At 52.0% G+C, this 18,355-nt stretch overlaps 1 protein-coding gene across 1 annotated transcript in view; it reads left to right on the top strand.

Annotated features, from left to right (window-relative positions):
- The window catches only part of LOC123482471 (mitogen-activated protein kinase kinase kinase 3-like), a 55,451-nt gene extending 46,605 nt beyond the window's left edge, over positions 1-8,846 (top strand). The window contains exons 5-7 of the mRNA XM_045210323.1: positions 1,494-1,623; positions 2,297-2,474; positions 7,700-8,846. Of these exons, the coding sequence (XP_045066258.1) occupies positions 1,494-1,623; positions 2,297-2,474; positions 7,700-7,928 (537 nt within the window). The 3' untranslated portion in view covers positions 7,929-8,846. The remainder of the gene's footprint in view (positions 1-1,493; positions 1,624-2,296; positions 2,475-7,699) is intronic.
- The last annotated feature ends 9,509 nt before the right edge of the window (positions 8,847-18,355 follow it).

The raw sequence follows: 18,355 nt of genomic DNA, 5'->3' as shown, positions 1-18,355 counted from the left end.
CTATCCTGCCAACCCACAGCTCTCTGCGTCCTCCCCAACAGGACGGGCAGCCTATCCTGCCAATCCACAGCTCTCTGTGTCCTCCCCCAACAGAACGGGTAGCCTATCCTGCCAACCCACAGCTCTCTGCGTCCTCCCCAACAGGACGGGCAGCCTATCCTGCCAACCCACAGCTCTCTGCGTCCTCCCCAACAGGACGGGCAGCCTATCCTGCCAACCCACAGCTCTCTGTGTCCTCCCCCAACAGAACGGGTAGCCTATCCTGCCAACCCACAGCTCTCTGTGTCCTCCCCCAACAGGACAGGTAGCCTATCCTGCCAACCCACAGCTCTCTGCGTCCTCCCCCAACAGAACGGGTAGCCTATCCTGCCAACCCACAGCTCTCTGTGTCCTCCCCCAACAGAACGGGTAGCCTATCCTGCCAACCCACAGCTCTCTGCGTCCTCCCCCAACAGGACGGGTAGCCTATCCTGCCAATCCACAGCTCTCTGCGTCCTCCCCAACAGGACAGGTAGCCTATCCTGCCAACCCACAGCTCTCTCGCGTCCCTCCCCCCAACAGGACGGGTAGCCTATCCTGCCAACCCACAGCTCTCTGCTTCCTCCCCCAACAGGACGGGTAGCCTGAGTCCTCCCCCAACAGGACGGGTAGCCTGAGTCCTCCCCCAACAGGACGGGTAGCCTGCGTCCTCCCCCAACAGGACGGGTAGCCTGCGTCCTCCCCCAACAGGACGGGTAGCCTATCCTGCCAACCCACAGCTCTCTGTGTCCTCCCCCAACAGGACGGGGAGCCTATCCTCATCAGAGAGGTCTATCTCAGGGCTCCATTAAGGAGCTGGGGGCGGCAGGTAGCTTAGTGGTTAAGAGCGTTGTGCCAGTATCCGAAAGGTCGCTGGTTCTAATCCCCAAGCCGACTAGGTGAAAAATCTGTCGATATGCCCTTGAGCAAGGCACTTAACCCTAATTGCTCCTGTAAGTCGCTCTGGATAAGAGCGTCTGCTAAATGAATAAAATGTAAATGTAAGGACCGGTTGAAGGCATACGGGGCGCTGACAGAGAAGTCTGTCTGTCTGACCTGTCTCTCTCTGTCTGTCTGTCTATCTCAGGGCTCCATTAAGGACCAGTTGAAGGCATACGGAGCGCTGACAGAGAAGTCTGTCTGTCTGACCTGTCTCTCTCTGTCTGTCTGTCTGTCTATCTCAGGGCTCCATTAAGGACCAGTTGAAGGCATACGGAGCGCTGACAGAGAAGTCTGTCTGTCTGACCTGTCTCTCTCTGTCTGTCTGTCTGTCTATCTCAGGGCTCCATTAAGGACCAGTTGAAGGCATACGGGGCGCTGACAGAGAAGTCTGTCTGTCTGACCTGTCTCTCTCTGTCTGTCTGTCTGTCTATCTCAGGGCTCCATTAAGGACCAGTTGAAGGCATACGGGGCGCTGACAGAGAAGTCTGTCTGTCTGACCTGTCTCTCTCTGTCTGTCTGTCTGTCTATCTCAGGGCTCCATTAAGGACCAGCTGAAGGCATACGGGGCGCTGACAGAGAAGGTGACACGGCGTTACACCAGACAGATACTCCAGGGTGTCTTCTACCTGCACAGCAACATGATCGTACACAGAGATATCAAAGGTAACTAACACTGCCAGTACGTTACATTATCTACTGTAGTGAATGTAGTTATGACTTACTGGATGACATGTCATGTCTGCTGATCCAGATCTCCATTTTGATGATCCTACCTCAGGTCCCCTTCACTGACCTTGTTCAACCTTCTACTGAGACAGTAGACAGTAGAGCATTACTGAGTAGTTTGAACAACTGCTGTGAGAGGGAGAGAGGGAGAGAGAGAGAGAGAGAGAGAGGGAGAGGGAGGGAGAGAGAGAGAGAGAGAGAGAGAGAGAGGGAGAGGGAGGGAGAGAGAGAGAGAGAGAGAGAGAGGAGAGAGAGAGAGAAAGAGAGAGAGAGAGAGGAGAGAGAGAGAGAGAGGAGAGAGAGAGAGCGAGAGAGAGAGAGGAGAGAGAGAGAGAGAGAGAGAGAGAGAGAGAGAGAGAGAGAGAGAGAGAGAGAGAGAGAGAGAGAGAGAGAGAGAGAGAGAGAGAGAGAGAGAGAGAGAGAGAGAGAGAGGAGAGAGAGAGAGAGAGAGAGAGAGAGACCATTACAGGTCCTCTGTCAACTCCATATAACTATTTGAAGCTGCTTCATACAGTATGTTATACTACTGTAGTGTTCATCTCTGTTGTCCTCCATTTTCCTTCATACAGTATGTTATACTACTGTAGTGTTCATCTCTGTTGTCCTCCAGGTGCCAACATCCTGAGAGACTCCACTGGCAACATAAAGCTGGGGGACTTTGGTGCCAGTAAACGAATCCAGACCATCTGTATGTCAGGAACAGGCATCAAATCAGTCACCGGCACACCTTACTGGATGAGTCCAGAAGTCATCAACGGAGAGGGTTACGGACGCAAAGCTGATGTCTGGTAAAGAAGCTTCCAATTGGCTCATTCATCCCCCCTCCTCTCCACTGTAACTATTCCACAGGTCGTTGCTGTTAATGAGAATGTGTTCTCAGTCAATTTACCTGGTAAAATGAGGGGAAAATAAATTACATTTAATAAATGAATGCTTTTGTTATCGGATTCATGTTTTTTAAAGTTCTTCATTGTAAAGTATATTGATGAGACAGGTAATAAAATAGTTTCCAGATATTTGGGAGAGCCATGATGTAGGGCTGTAATCTGTCTGTCTGTCTGGAGGGAGACAGCCATGATGTAGGGATGTAGTCTGTCTGTCTGTCTGTCCGGAGGGAGACAGCCATGATGTAGGGCTGTAATCTGTCTGTCTGTCTGGAGGGAGACAGCCATGATGTAGGGCTGTAATCTGTCTGTCTGGAGGGAGACAGCCATGATGTAGGGATGTAGTCTGTCTGTCTGTCTGTCTGTCCGGAGGGAGACAGCCATGATGTAGGGATGTAGTCTGTCTGTCTGGAGGGAGGGAGACAGCCATGATGTAGGGATGTAGTCTGTCTGTCTGTCTGTCAGGAGGGAGACAGCCATGATGTAGGGATGTAGTCTGTCTGTCTGTCTGGAGGGAGACAGCCATGATGTAGGGATGTAGTCTGTCTGTCTGTCTGTCAGGAGGGAGACAGCCATGATGTAGGGATGTAGTCTGTCTGTCTGTCTGGAGGGAGACAGCCATGATGTAGGGCTATGGTCTGTCTGTCTGTCTGTCAGGAGGGAGACAGCCATGATGTAGGGATGTAGTCTGTCTGTCTGGAGGGAGGGAGACAGCCATGATGTAGGGATGTAGTCTGTCTGTCTGTCTGGAGGGAGACAGCCATGATGTAGTCTGTCTGTCTTTCAGGAGGGAGACAGCCATGATGTAGGGATGTAGTCTGTCTGTCTGTCTGTCTGGAGGGAGACAGCCATGATGTAGGGATGTAGTCTGTCTGTCTGTCTGTCAGGAGGGAGACAGCCATGATGTAGGGATGTAGTCTGTCTGTCTGTCTGTCTGTCAGGAGGGAGACAGCCATGATGTAGGGATGTAGTCTGTCTGTCTGTCAGGAGGGAGACAGCCATGATGTAGGGATGTGGTCTGTCTGTCTGTCTGTCTGTCAGGAGGGAGACAGCCATGATGTAGGGATGTAGTCTGTCTGTCTGTCTGTCAGGAGGGAGACAGCCATGATGTAGGGATGTAGTCTGTCTGTCTGGAGGGAGACAGCCATGATGTAGGGCTGTAATCTGTCTGTCTGTCCGGAGGGAGACAGCCATGATGTAGGGATGTAGTCTGTCTGTCTGTCCGGAGGGAGACAGCCATGATGTAGGGCTATGGTCTGTCTGTCTGTCTGTCAGGAGGGAGACAGCCATGATGTAGGGATGTAGTCTGTCTGTCTGTCAGGAGGGAGGGAGACAGCCATGATGTAGGGATGTAGTCTGTCTGTCTGTCTGTCTGTCAGGAGGGAGACAGCCATGATGTAGGGATGTAGTCTGTCTGTCTGTCTGTCTGTCAGGAGGGAGACAGCCATGATGTAGGGATGTAGTCTGTCTGTCTGTCTGTCTGTCTGTCTGAGGAGGGAGACAGCCATGATGTAGGGATGTAGTCTGTCTGTCTGTCTGTCTGTCTGTCTGGAGGGAGACAGCCATGATGTAGGGATGTAGTCTGTCTGTCTGTCTGTCAGGAGGGAGACAGCCATGATGTAGGGATGTAGTCTGTCTGTCTGTCAGGAGGGAGACAGCCATGATGTAGGGATGTAGTCTGTCTGTCTGTCTGTCAGGAGGGAGACAGCCATGATGTAGGGATGTAGTCTGATTGTCTGGAGGGAGGGAGACAGCCATGATGTAGGGATGTAGTCTGTCTGTCTGTCTGTCTGTCTGTCTGTCAGGAGGGAGACAGCCATGATGTAGGGATGTAGTCTGTCTGTCTGTCTGTCAGGAGGGAGACAGCCATGATGTAGGGATGTAGTCTGTCTGTCTGTCTGGAGGGAAACAGCCATGATGTAGGGATGTAGTCTGTCTGTCTGTCAGGAGGGAGACAGCCATGATGTAGGGATGTAGTCTGTCTGTCTGTCTGGAGGGAGACAGCCATGATGTAGGGATGTAGTCTGTCTGTCTGGAGGGAGGGAGACAGCCATGATGTAGGGATGTAGTCTGTCTGTCTGTCAGGAGGGAGACAGCCATGATGTAGGGATGTAGTCTGTCTGTCTGTCTGTCTGTCTGTCAGGAGGGAGACAGCCATGATGTAGGGATGTAGTCTGTCTGTCTGTCTGTCTGTCTGTCAGGAGGGAGACAGCCATGATGTAGGGATGTAGTCTGTCTGTCTGTCAGGAGGGAGACAGCCATGATGTAGGGATATAGTCTGTCTGTCTGTCTGGAGGGAGACAGCCATGATGTAGGGATGTAGTCTGTCTGTCTGTCTGTCTGGAGGGAGACAGCCATGATGTAGGGATGTAGTCTGTCTGTCTGTCAGGAGGGAGACAGCCATGATGTAGGGATGTAGTCTGTCTGTCTGTCTGTCTGTCTGTCTGTCAGGAGGGAGACAGCCATGATGTAGGGATGTAGTCTGTCTGTCTGTCTGTCTGTCGGGAGGGAGACAGCCATGATGTAGGGATGTAGTCTGTCTGTCTGTCTGTCTGTCTGTCTTAGGAGGGAGACAGCCATGATGTAGGGATGTAGTCTGTCTGTCTGTCTTTTCAGGAGGGAGACAGCCATGATGTAGGGATGTAGTCTGTCTGTCTGTCTTGTCTGTCAGGAGGGAGACAGCCATGATGTAGGGATGTAGTCTGTCTGTCTGGAGGGAGGGAGACAGCCATGATGTAGGGATGTAGTCTGTCTGTCTGTCTGTCTGGAGGGAGACAGCCATGATGTAGGGATGTAGTCTGTCTGTCTATCTGTCTGTCAGGAGGGAGACAGCCATGATGTAGGGATGTAGTCTGTCTGTCTGTCTGTCTGTCTGTCTGTCTGTCTGTAAGGAGGGAGACAGCCATGATGTAGGGATGTAGTCTGTCTGTCTGTCTGTCTGTCAGGAGGGAGACAGCCATGATGTAGGGATGTAGTCTGTCTGTCTGTTGTGTTGTCAGAGGGAGCAGCCATGATGTAGGGATGTAGTCTGTCTGTCTGTCAGGGAGGGAGACAGCCATGATGTAGGGCTATGGTCTGTCTGTCTGTCAGGAGGGAGACAGCCATGATGTAGGGATGTAGTCTGTCTGTCTGTCTGTCTGGAGGGAGACAGCCATGATGTAGGGATGTAGTCTGTCTGTCTGTCTGGAGGGAGACAGCCATGATGTAGGGATGTAGTCTGTCTGTCTGGAGGGAGACAGCCATGATGTAGGGATGTAGTCTGTCTGTCTGTCAGGAGGGAGACAGCCATGATGTAGGGATGTAGTCTGTCTGTCTGTCTGTCTGTCCGGAGGGAGACAGCCATGATGTAGGGCTATGGTCTGTCTGTCTGTCAGGAGGAGACAGCCATGATGTAGGGATGTAGTCTGTCTGTCTGTCTGTCTGTCCGGAGGGAGACAGCCATGATGTAGGGCTATGGTCTGTCTGTCTGTCAGGAGGGAGACAGCCATGATGTAGGGATGTAGTCTGTCTGTCTGTCTGTCTGTCCGGAGGGAGACAGCCATGATGTAGGGCTATGGTCTGTCTGTCTATCAGGAGGGAGACAGCCATGATGTAGGGATGTAGTCTGTCTGTCTGTCAGGAGGGAGACAGCCATGATGTAGGGATGTAGTCTGTCTGTCTGTCTGGAGGGAGACAGCCATGATGTAGGAATGTAGTCTGTCTGTCTGTCTGTCTGTCTGTCTGTCAGGAGGGAGACAGCCATCATGTAGGGATTTAGTCTGTCTGTCTGTCTGGAGGGAAACAGCCATGATGTAGGGATGTAGTCTGTCTGTCTGTCAGGAGGGAGACAGCCATGATGTAGGGATGTAGTCTGTCTGTCTGTCTGGAGGGAGACAGCCATGATGTAGGGATGTAGTCTGTCTGTCTGGAGGGAGGGAGACAGCCATGATGTAGGGATGTAGTCTGTCTGTCTGTCAGGAGGGAGACAGCCATGATGTAGGGATGTAGTCTGTCTGTCTGTCTGTCAGGAGGGAGACAGCCATGATGTAGGGATGTAGTCTGTCTGTCTGTCTGTCTGTCTGTCAGGAGGGAGACAGCCATGATGTAGGGATGTAGTCTGTCTGTCTGTCTGGAGGGAGACAGCCATGATGTAGGGATGTAGTCTGTCTGTCTGTCAGGAGGGAGACAGCCATGATGTAGGGATGTAGTCTGTCTGTCTGTCTGTCTGTCAGGAGGGAGACAGCCATGATGTAGGGATGTAGTCTGTCTGTCTGTCTGTCTGTCAGGAGGGAGACAGCCATGATGTAGGGATGTAGTCTGTCTGTCTGTCTGTCTGTCTGTCTGTCTGGAGGGAGACAGCCATGATGTAGGGATGTAGTCTGTCTGTCTGTCTGTCTGTCTGTCAGGAGGGAGACAGCCATGATGTAGGGATGTAGTCTGTCTGTCTGTCAGGAGGGAGACAGCCATGATGTAGGGATGTAGTCTGTCTGTCTGTCTGTCTGTCTGTCTGTCTGTCTGTAAGGAGGGAGACAGCCATGATGTAGGGATGTAATCTGTCTGTCTGTCTGTCTGTCAGGAGGGAGACAGCCATGATGTAGGGATGTAGTCTGTCTGTCTGTCTGTCTGTCTGTCTGTCAGGATGGAGACAGCCATGATGTAGGGATGTAGTCTGTCTGTCTGGAGGGAGGGAGACAGCCATGATGTAGGGATGTAGTCTGTCTGTCTGTCAGGAGGGAGACAGCCATGATGTAGGGATGTAGTCTGTCTGTCTGTCCGGAGGGAGACAGCCATGATGTAGGGATGTAGTCTGTCTGTCTGTCTGTCTGTCCGGAGGGAGACAGCCATGATGTAGGGATGTAGTCTGTCTGTCTGTCTGTCTGTCTGGAGGGAAACAGCCATGATGTAGGGATGTAGTCTGTCTGTCTGTCTGGAGGGAGACAGCCATGATGTAGGGATGTAGTCTGTCTGTCTGTCTGGAGGGAGACAGCCATGATGTAGGGATGTAGTCTGTCTGTCTGTCTGTCTGTCTGTCTGTCTGTCAGGAGGGAGACAGCCATGATTTACGTCTGTAGCTGAATTGGGTGTCTGTCTGCCAGGAGAGTGAACCTCTGTCTGTCCCTTAACTGGTATGGTTGTTGTCTTTCCATCAGGTCTGTGGCGTGCACTGTGGTGGAGATGCTTACCCAGAAGCCTCCCTGGGCGGAATACGAAGCCATGGCGGCCATCTTTAAGATCGCTACGCAGCCCACCAAGCCCCTCCTCCCTGAGGGCGTGTCCGAGGCCGCCCGGGACTTTGTGCGCCAGGTGTTTGTAGAGGAGAAGTGGCGTCCCACGGCCGAGAACCTCCTCTCACACCCCTTCGTCCAGGGGGGGTTCTGACCCTGACCTTTAATCCCAGGACCACCCTGCCATCCAGGCCGCCACCCCAGACCCCAGGGGCCACAGGCTTCCAGGGCCCAGCCCCGCTCCACTCCTCCTGCCCCATCGACCTTTGAGCCTGAGGGCATGATGACCCCAGACCTGATCATAACCTGACCCCAGTCTCTCTCTTCCACCAGCCGACTGACCCCAGATCTGATCATAACCTGGTTAATGGCAGACTATCCCCTAAGGGGAGGGCAGACCATGCAGACCCCTCACAGACCTCCACTCTCTCCCATGCAGCTGTATATGCCTCATTGTAGGGGGTGTCAGCTAGCTGCTTAGCTAGCGTGGGTGTGTTTCCTACATGGTCCCAAGAGGCAAAGCCAGAAGGGAGGATTATAGTCTCTGAGCTGCAGGCAGAACTCTGGTCTCAGATCTGCCATGAAATACAATCAGCATCCACAACTAGTCTGACCCTTCCTTTTACACTGATCACCTTTTATATTCCACCTGTATTGTGATCACTGATAACCTTTTATAGTCTAGCTGTTAGGTTAAGAGCAAATGATGTAAATACATCTAATGTCCCTGTTGTCTTTGAGTAATATTCTGCTTCAAAAAGGGGATTGTGAACTATTTTTGTAATACATCCTAGATGAACACATGCTAGTTTTATTTTTACGTTTAGAGCATTGCCCTGTTCCTACACCATAGCACTCCTCCTAATCATTACCCTGTTCCTACACCATAGCACTCCTCCTAATCATTACCCTGTTCCTACACCATAGCACTCCTCCTAATCATTACCCTGTTCCTACCACTCCTCCTAATCATTACCCTGTTCCTACACCATAGCACTCCTCCTAATCATTACCCTGTTCCTACACCATAGCACTCCTCCTAATCATTACCCTGTTCCTACACCATAGCACTCCTCCCTAATCATTACCCTGTTCCTACACCATAGCACTCCTCCTAATCATTACCCTGTTCCTACACCATAGCACTCCTCCTAATCATTACCCTGTTCCTACACCATAGCACTCCTCCTAATCATTACCCTGTTCCTACCACTCCTCCTAATCATTACCCTGTTCCTACACCATAGCACTCCTCCTAATCATTACCCTGTTCCTACACCATAGCACTCCTCCTAATCATTACCCTGTTCCTACACCATAGCACTCCTCCTAATCATTACCCTGTTCCTACACCATAGCACTCCTCCTAATCATTACCCTGTTCCTACACCATAGCACTCCTCCTAATCATTACCCTGTTCCTACCACTCCTCCTAATCATTACCCTGTTCCTACACCATAGCACTCCTCCTAATCATTACCCTGTTCCTACACCATAGCACTCCTCCTAATCATTACCCTGTTCCTACACCATAGCACTCCTCCTAATCATTACCCTGTTCCTACACCATAGCACTCCTCCTAATCATTACCCTGTTCCTACACCATAGCACTCCTCCTAATCATTACCCTGTTCCTACACCATAGCACTCCTCCTAATCATTACCCTGTTCCTACACCATAGCACTCCTCCTAATCATTACCCTGTTCCTACACCATGGCACTCCTCCTAATCATTACCCTGTTCCTACACCATGGCACTCCTCCTAATCATTACCCTGTTCCTACACCATAGCACTCCTCCCTAATCATTACCCTGTTCCTACACCATAGCACTCCTCCTAATCATTACCCTGTTCCTACACCATAGCACTCCTCCTAATCATTACCCTGTTCCTACACCATAGCACTCCTCCTAATCATTACCCTGTTCCTACACCATAGCACTCCTCCTAATTCAGAAAGAGAACGTTGCACTTTTTATACCATGTATTTAGTAGGTGCCGCATGCAGGATAATCAACTGGGAAAAATAAATAAATATATATATTTGACATTGTTATAATTTCATAATGAGAGAAATGTGGGTTATTCCACTGTTTGGAAAAAATACCAAACATTTGTATTGTTGTGAATGGTTACTGAACATGTATAAGCAAGCAATACTCCCATGCTGACCAGCCTGTTCAAATCCATGTTTGTGCCATGTTTCGTTCTATCCCAGGGTATATTATTGTTAATAAGCACAGAACTGTCCAAAGAGAGGTGGAATGAGGAAGATGGAGAAGAGAGAGTTGAGTAATACTCTTCCCAGTGGTGTAAACAAAAAGACGTGGGATTTCTCTGCAAGTGAATCAGTCCAGTGTCCTGCTATAGGCTATCCTTCACTGTTCTCCTCCAGTGTCCTGCTGTAGGCTATCCTTCACTGTTCTCCTCCAGTGTCCTGCTGTAGGCTATCCTTCACCGTCCTCCTTTAGTGTCCTGCTGTAGGCTATCCTTCACTGTTCTCCTCCAGTGTCCTGCTATAGGCTATCCTTCACCGTCCTCCTCCAGTGTCCTGCTGTAGGCTATCCTTCACCGTCCTCCTTTAGTGTCCTGCTGTAGGCTATCCTTCACTGTTCTCCTCCAGTGTCCTGCTGTAGGCTATCCTTCACCGTCCTCCTTTAGTGTCCTGCTGTAGGCTATCCTTCACCGTCCTCCTTTAGTGTCCTGCTGTAGGCTATCCTTCACCGTCCTCCTTTAGTGTCCTGCTGTAGGCTATCCTTCACCGTCCTCCTTTAGTGTCCTGCTGTAGGCTATCCTTCACCATCCTCCTTTAGTGTCCTGCTGTAGGCTATCCTTCACTGTCCTCCTCCAGTGTCCTGCTGTAGGCTATCCTTCACTGTTCTCCTCCAGTGTCCTGCTGTAGGCTATCCTTCACCGTCCTCCTTTAGTGTCCTGCTATAGGCTATCCTTCACCGTCCTCCTCCAGTGTCCTGCTGTAGGCTATCCTTCACCGTCCTCCTCCAGTGTCCTGCTGTAGGCTATCCTTCACCATCCTCCTTTAGTGTCCTGCTGTAGGCTATCCTTCACCGTCCTCCTTTAGTGTCCTGCTATAGGCTATCCTTCACCGTCCTCCTCCAGTGTCCTGCTGTAGGCTATCCTTCACCGTCCTCCTCCAGTGTCCTGCTGTAGGCTATCCTTCACCATCCTCCTCCAGTGTCATGCTGTAGGCTATCCTTCACCGTCCTCCTTTAGTGTCCTGCTGTAGGCTATCCTTCACCGTCCTCCTCCAGTGTCCTGCTGTAGGCTATCCTTCACCGTCCTCCTCCAGTGTCCTGCTGTAGGCTATCCTTCACTGTTCTCCTTTAGTGTCCTGCTGTAGGCTATCCTTCACCGTCCTCCTTTAGTGTCCTGCTGTAGGCTATCCTTCACCGTCCTCCTCCAGTGTCCTGCTATAGGCTATCCTTCACTGTTCTCCTCCAGTGTCCTGCTGTAGGCTATCCTTCACTGTTCTCCTCCAGTGTCCTGCTGTAGGCTATCCTTCACCGTCCTCCTTTAGTGTCCTGCTGTAGGCTATCCTTCACTGTTCTCCTCCAGTGTCCTGCTATAGGCTATCCTTCACCGTCCTCCTTTAGTGTCCTGCTGTAGGCTATCCTTCACCGTCCTCCTTTAGTGTCCTGCTGTAGGCTTTCCTTCACCGTCCTCCTTTAGTGTCCTGCTGTAGGCTATCCTTCACCGTCCTCCTTTAGTGTCCTGCTGTAGGCTATCCTTCACCGTCCTCCTTTAGTGTCCTGCTGTAGGCTATCCTCACCGTCCTCCTCCAGTGTCCTGCTGTAGGCTATCCTTCACCGTCCTCCTTTAGTGTCCTGCTGTAGGCTATCCTTCACCGTCCTCCTTTAGTGTCCTGCTGTAGGCTATCCTTCACCGTCCTCCTTTAGTGTCCTGCTGTAGGCTATCCTTCACCGTCCTCCTTTAGTGTCCTGCTGTAGGCTATCCTTTACCGTCCTCCTTTAGTGTCCTGCTGTAGGCTATCCTTCACCGTCCTCCTTTAGTGTCCTGCTGTAGATTATCCTTCACCGTCCTCCTTTAGTGTCCTGCTGTAGGCTATCCTTCACCGTCCTCCTCCAGTGTCCTGCTGTAGGCTATCCTTCACCGTCCTCCTCCAGTGTCCTGCTGTAGGCTATCCTTCACCGTCCTCCTCCAGTGTCCTGCTGTAGGCTATCCTTCACCGTCCTCCTCCAGTGTCCTGCTGTAGGCTATCCTTCACCGTCCTCCTCCAGTGTCCTGCTGTAGGCTATCCTTCACCGTCCTCCTCCAGTGTCCTGCTGTAGGCTATGTAGAAAATAGTAAAAATAAAGAAAACCCCTTGAATGAGTAGGTGTGTCCAAACTTTTGACTGGTACTGTACACTACTAATTAATAGCCATGTCATGTCTGTCTTACATAACAAAGTGGACCATCAGACCGTCTAGTGAACCATCAGACCGTCTAGTGGACCATCAGACCGTCTAGTGGACCATCAGACCGTCTAGTGAACCATCAGACCGTCTAGTGGACCATCAGACCGTCTAGTGGACCATCAGACCGTCTAGTGGACCATCAGACCGTCTAGTGGACCATCAGACCGTCTAGTGGACCATCAGACCGTCTAGTGGACCATCAGACCGTCTAGTGAACCATCAGACCGTCTAGTGGACCATCAGACCGTCTAGTGGACCATCAGACCGTCTAGTGGACCATCAGACCGTCTAGTGGACCATCAGACCGTCTAGTGGACCATCAGACCGTCTAGTGGACCATCAGACCGTCTAGTGGACCATCAGACCGTCTAGTGAACCATCAGACCGTCTAGTGGACCATCAGACCGTCTAGTGGACCATCAGACCGTCTAGTGGACCATCAGACCGTCTAGTGGACCATCAGACCGTCTAGTGGACCATCAGACCGTCTAGTGAACCATCAGACCGTCTAGTGGACCATCAGACCGTCTAGTGAACCATCAGACCGTCTAGTGGACCATCAGACCGTCTAGTGGACCATCAGACCGTCTAGTGAACCATCAGACCGTCTAGTGGACCATCAGACCGTCTAGTGGACCATCAGACCGTCTAGTGGACCATCAGACCGTCTAGTGGACCATCAGACCGTCTAGTGGACCATCAGACCGTCTAGTGGACCATCAGACCGTCTACTGAACCATCAGACCGTCTAGTGGACCATCAGACCGTCTAGTGGACCATCAGACCGTCTAGTGGACCATCAGACCGTCTAGTGGACCATCAGACCGTCTAGTGGACCATCAGACCGTCTAGTGGACCATCAGACCGTCTAGTGGACCATCAGACCGTCTAGTGGACCATCAGACCGTCTAGTGGACCATCAGACCGTCTAGTGGACCATCAGACCGTCTAGTGGACCATCAGACCGTCTAGTGGACCATCAGACCGTCTAGTGAACCATCAGACCGTCTAGTGAACCATCAGACCGTCTAGTGGACCATCAGACCGTCTAGTGGACCATCAGACCGTCTAGTGGACCATCAGACCGTCTAGTGAACCATCAGACCGTCTAGTGGACCATCAGACCGTCTAGTGAACCATCAGACCGTCTAGTGGACCATCAGACCGTCTAGTGGACCATCAGACCGTCTAGTGAACCATCAGACCGTCTAGTGGACCATCAGACCGTCTAGTGGACCATCAGACCGTCTAGTGGACCATCAGACCGTCTAGTGGACCATCAGACCGTCTAGTGGACCATCAGACCGTCTAGTGAACCATCAGACCGTCTAGTGGACCATCAGACCGTCTAGTGGACCATCAGACCGTCTAGTGAACCATCAGACCGTCTAGTGGACCATCAGACCGTCTAGTGAACCATCAGACCGTCTAGTGGACCATCAGACCGTCTAGTGGACCATCAGACCGTCTAGTGGACCATCAGACCGTCTAGTGGACCATCAGACCGTCTAGTGAACCATCAGACCATCAGACCGTCTAGTGAACCATCAGACCGTCTAGTGAACCATCAGACCGTCTAGTGGACCATCAGACCGTCTAGTGAACCATCAGACCGTCTAGTGGACCATCAGACCGTCTAGTGGACCATCAGACCGTCTAGTGAACCATCAGACCGTCTAGTGGACCATCAGACCGTCTAGTGGACCATCAGACCGTCTAGTGGACCATCAGACCGTCTAGTGGACCATCAGACCGTCTAGTGGACCATCAGACCGTCTAGTGAACCATCAGACCGTCTAGTGAACCATCAGACCGTCTAGTGGACCATCAGACCGTCTAGTGGACCATCAGACCGTCTAGTGGACCATCAGACCGTCTAGTGGACCATCAGACCGTCTAGTGAACCATCAGACCGTCAAGTGGACCATCAGACCGTCTAGTGGACCATCAGACCGTCTAGTGGACCATCAGACCGTCTAGTGGACCATCAGACCGTCTAGTGAACCATCAGACCGTCTAGTGGACCATCAGACCGTCTAGTGGACCATCAGACCGTCTAGTGGACCATCAGACCGTATAGTGGACCATCAGACCGTCTAGTGAACCATCAGACCGTCTAGTGGACCATCAGACCGTCTAGTGGACCATCAGACCGTCTAGTGAACCATCAGACCGTCTAGTGGACCATCAGACCGTCTAGTGGACCATCAGACCGTCTAGTGGACCATCAGACCGTCTAGTGGACCATCAGACCGTCTAGTGAACCATCAGACCGTCTAGTGAACCATCAGACCGTCTAGTGGACCATCAGACCGTCTAGTGGACCATCAGACCGTCTAGTGGACCATCAGACCGTCTAGTGGACCATCAGACCGTCTAGTGGACCATCAGACCGTCTAGTGGACCATCAGACCGTCTAGTGGACCATCAGACCGTCTAGTGGACCATCAGACCGTCTAGTGGACCATCAGACCGTCTAGTGGACCATCAGACCGTCTAGTGAACCATCAGACCGTCTAGTGGACCATCAGACCGTCTAGTGGACCATCAGACCGTCTAGTGGACCATCAGACCGTCTAGTGGACCATCAGACCGTCTAGTGGACCATCAGACCGTCTAGTGGACCATCAGACCGTCTAGTGAACCATCAGACCGTCTAGTGAACCATCAGACCGTCTAGTGAACCATCAGACCGTCTAGTGGACCATCAGACCGTCTAGTGGACCATCAGACCGTCTAGTGAACCATCAGACCGTCTAGTGGACCATCAGACCGTCTAGTGAACTATCAGACCGTCTAGTGGACCATCAGACCGTCTAGTGGACCATCAGACCGTCTAGTGGACCATCAGACCGTCTAGTGGACCATCAGACCGTCTAGTGAACCATCAGACCGTCTAGTGAACCATCAGACCGTCTAGTGAACCATCAGACCGTCTAGTGGACCATCAGACCATCTAGTGGACCATCAGACCGTCTAGTGAACCATCAGACCGTCTAGTGGACCATCAGACCGTCTAGTGGACCATCAGACCATCAGACCGTCTAGTGGACCATCAGACCGTCTAGTGAACCATCAGACCGTCTAGTGGACCATCAGACCGTCTAGTGGACCATCAGACCATCAGACCGTCTAGTGAACCATCAGACCGTCTAGTGGACCATCAGACCGTCTAGTGGACCATCAGACCATCAGACCGTCTAGTGAACCATCAGACCGTCTAGTGGACCATCAGACCGTCTAGTGGACCATCAGACCGTCTAGTGGACCATCAGACCATCAGACCGTCTAGTGGACCATCAGACCGTCTAGTGGACCATCAGACCGTCTAGTGGACCATCAGACCGTCTAGTGGACCATCAGACCATCAGACCGTCTAGTGAACCATCAGACCGTCTAGTGGACCATCAGACCGTCTAGTGGACCATCAGACCATCAGACCGTCTAGTGGACCATCAGACCGTCTAGTGGACCATCAGACCGTCTAGTGGACCATCAGACCGTCTAGTGGACCATCAGACCGTCTAGTGGACCATCAGACCGTCTAGTGAACCATCAGACCGTCTAGTGGACCATCAGACCGTCTAGTGAACCATCAGACCGTCCTAGTGGACCATCAGACCGTCTAGTGAACCATCAGACCGTCTAGTGAACCATCAGACCGTCTAGTGGACCATCAGACCGTCTAGTGGACCATCAGACCATCAGACCGTCTAGTGGACCATCAGACCGTCTAGTGGACCATCAGACCGTCTAGTGGACCATCAGACCGTCTAGTGGACCATCAGACCGTCTAGTGGACCATCAGACCGTCTAGTGGACCATCAGACCGTCTAGTGGACCATCAGACCGTCTAGTGAACCATCAGACCGTCTAGTGAACCATCAGACCGTCTAGTGGACCATCAGACCGTCTAGTGGACCATCAGACCATCAGACCGTCTAGTGGACCATCAGACCGTCTAGTGGACCATCAGACCGTCTAGTGAACCATCAGACCGTCTAGTGAACCATCAGACCGTCTAGTGAACCATCAGACCGTCTAGTGGACCATCAGACCGTCTAGTGGACCATCAGACCGTCTAGTGGACCATCAGACCGTCTAGTGGACCATCAGACCGTCTAGTGGACCATCAGACCGTCTAGTGGACCATCAGACCGTCTAGTGGACCATCAGACCGTCTAGTGAACCATCAGACCGTCTAGTGGACCATCAGACCGTCTAGTGGACCATCAGACCGTCTAGTGGACCATCAGACCGTCTAGTGGACCATCAGACCGTCTAGTGGACCATCAGACCGTCTAGTGGACCATCAGACCGTCTAGTGGACCATCAGACCGTCTAGTGGACCATCAGACCGTCTAGTGGACCATCAGACCGTCTAGTGGACCATCAGACCGTCTAGTGAACCATCAGACCGTCTAGTGAACCATCAGACCGTCTAGTGGACCATCAGACCGTCTAGTGAACCATCAGACCGTCTAGTGGACCATCAGACCGTCTAGTGGACCATCAGACCGTCTAGTGGACCATCAGACCGTCTAGTGGACCATCAGACCGTCTAGTGAACCATCAGACCGTCTAGTGAACCATCAGACCGTCTATTGAACCATCAGACCGTCTAGTGGACCATCAGACCGTCTAGTGAACCATCAGACCGTCTAGTGGACCATCAGACCGTCTAGTGGACCATCAGACCGTCTAGTGGACCATCAGACCGTCTAGTGGACCATCAGACCGTCTAGTGGACCATCAGACCGTCTAGTGGACCATCAGACCGTCTAGTGGACCATCAGACCGTCTAGTGGACCATCAGACCGTCTAGTGGACCATCAGACCGTCTAGTGGACCATCAGACCGTCTAGTGGACCATCAGACCGTCTAGTGAACCATCAGACCGTCTAGTGGACCATCAGACCGTCTAGTGAACCATCAGACCGTCTAGTGGACCATCAGACCGTCTAGTGAACCATCAGACCGTCTAGTGGACCATCAGACCGTCTAGTGGACCATCAGACCGTCTAGTGAACCATCAGACCGTCTAGTGGACCATCAGACCGTCTAGTGAACCATCAGACCGTCTAGTGGACCATCAGACCGTCTAGTGGACCATCAGACCGTCTAGTGGACCATCAGACCGTCTAGTGGACCATCAGACCGTCTAGTGGACCATCAGACCGTCTAGTGAACCATCAGACCGTCTAGTGGACCATCAGACCGTCTAGTGGACCATCAGACCGTCTAGTGGACCATCAGACCGTCTAGTGAACCATCAGACCGTCTAGTGGACCATCAGACCGTCTAGTGGACCATCAGACCGTCTAGTGGACCATCAGACCGTCTAGTGGACCATCAGACCGTCTAGTGGACCATCAGACCGTCTAGTGGACCATCAGACCGTCTAGTGAACCATCAGACCGTCTAGTGGACCATCAGACCGTCTAGTGGACCATCAGACCGTCTAGTGGACCATCAGACCGTCTAGTGGACCATCAGACCGTCTAGTGGACCATCAGACCGTCTAGTGAACCATCAGACCGTCTAGTGGACCATCAGACCGTCTAGTGGACCATCAGACCGTCTAGTGGACCATCAGACCGTCTAGTGGACCATCAGACCGTCTAGTGAACCATCAGACCGTCTAGTGGACCATCAGACCGTCTAGTGGACCATCAGACCGTCTAGTGGACCATCAGACCGTCTAGTGAACCATCAGACCGTCTAGTGGACCATCAGACCGTCTAGTGGACCATCAGACCGTCTAGTGGACCATCAGACCGTCTAGTGGACCATCAGACCGTCTAGTGGACCATCAGACCGTCTAGTGAACCATCAGACCGTCTAGTGGACCATCAGACCGTCTAGTGGACCATCAGACCGTCTAGTGGACCATCAGACCGTCTAGTGGACCATCAGACCGTCTAGTGGACCATCAGACCGTCTAGTGGACCATCAGACCGTCTAGTGGACCATCAGACCGTCTAGTGGACCATCAGACCGTCTAGTGGACCATCATACCGTCTAGTGGACCATCAGACCGTCTAGTGGACCATCAGACCGTCTAGTGAACCATCAGACCGTCTAGTGAACCATCAGACCGTCTAGTGGACCATCAGACCGTCTAGTGGACCATCAGACCG

Source organism: Coregonus clupeaformis, chromosome 34 (genome assembly GCF_020615455.1).
Source record: "Coregonus clupeaformis isolate EN_2021a chromosome 34, ASM2061545v1, whole genome shotgun sequence".
NCBI classification, from domain to species: Eukaryota; Metazoa; Chordata; class Actinopteri; order Salmoniformes; family Salmonidae; genus Coregonus; species Coregonus clupeaformis.
The sequence above is the reverse complement of the archived record's forward strand: the minus strand, read 5'-3'. Positions and strand labels throughout refer to the sequence as shown.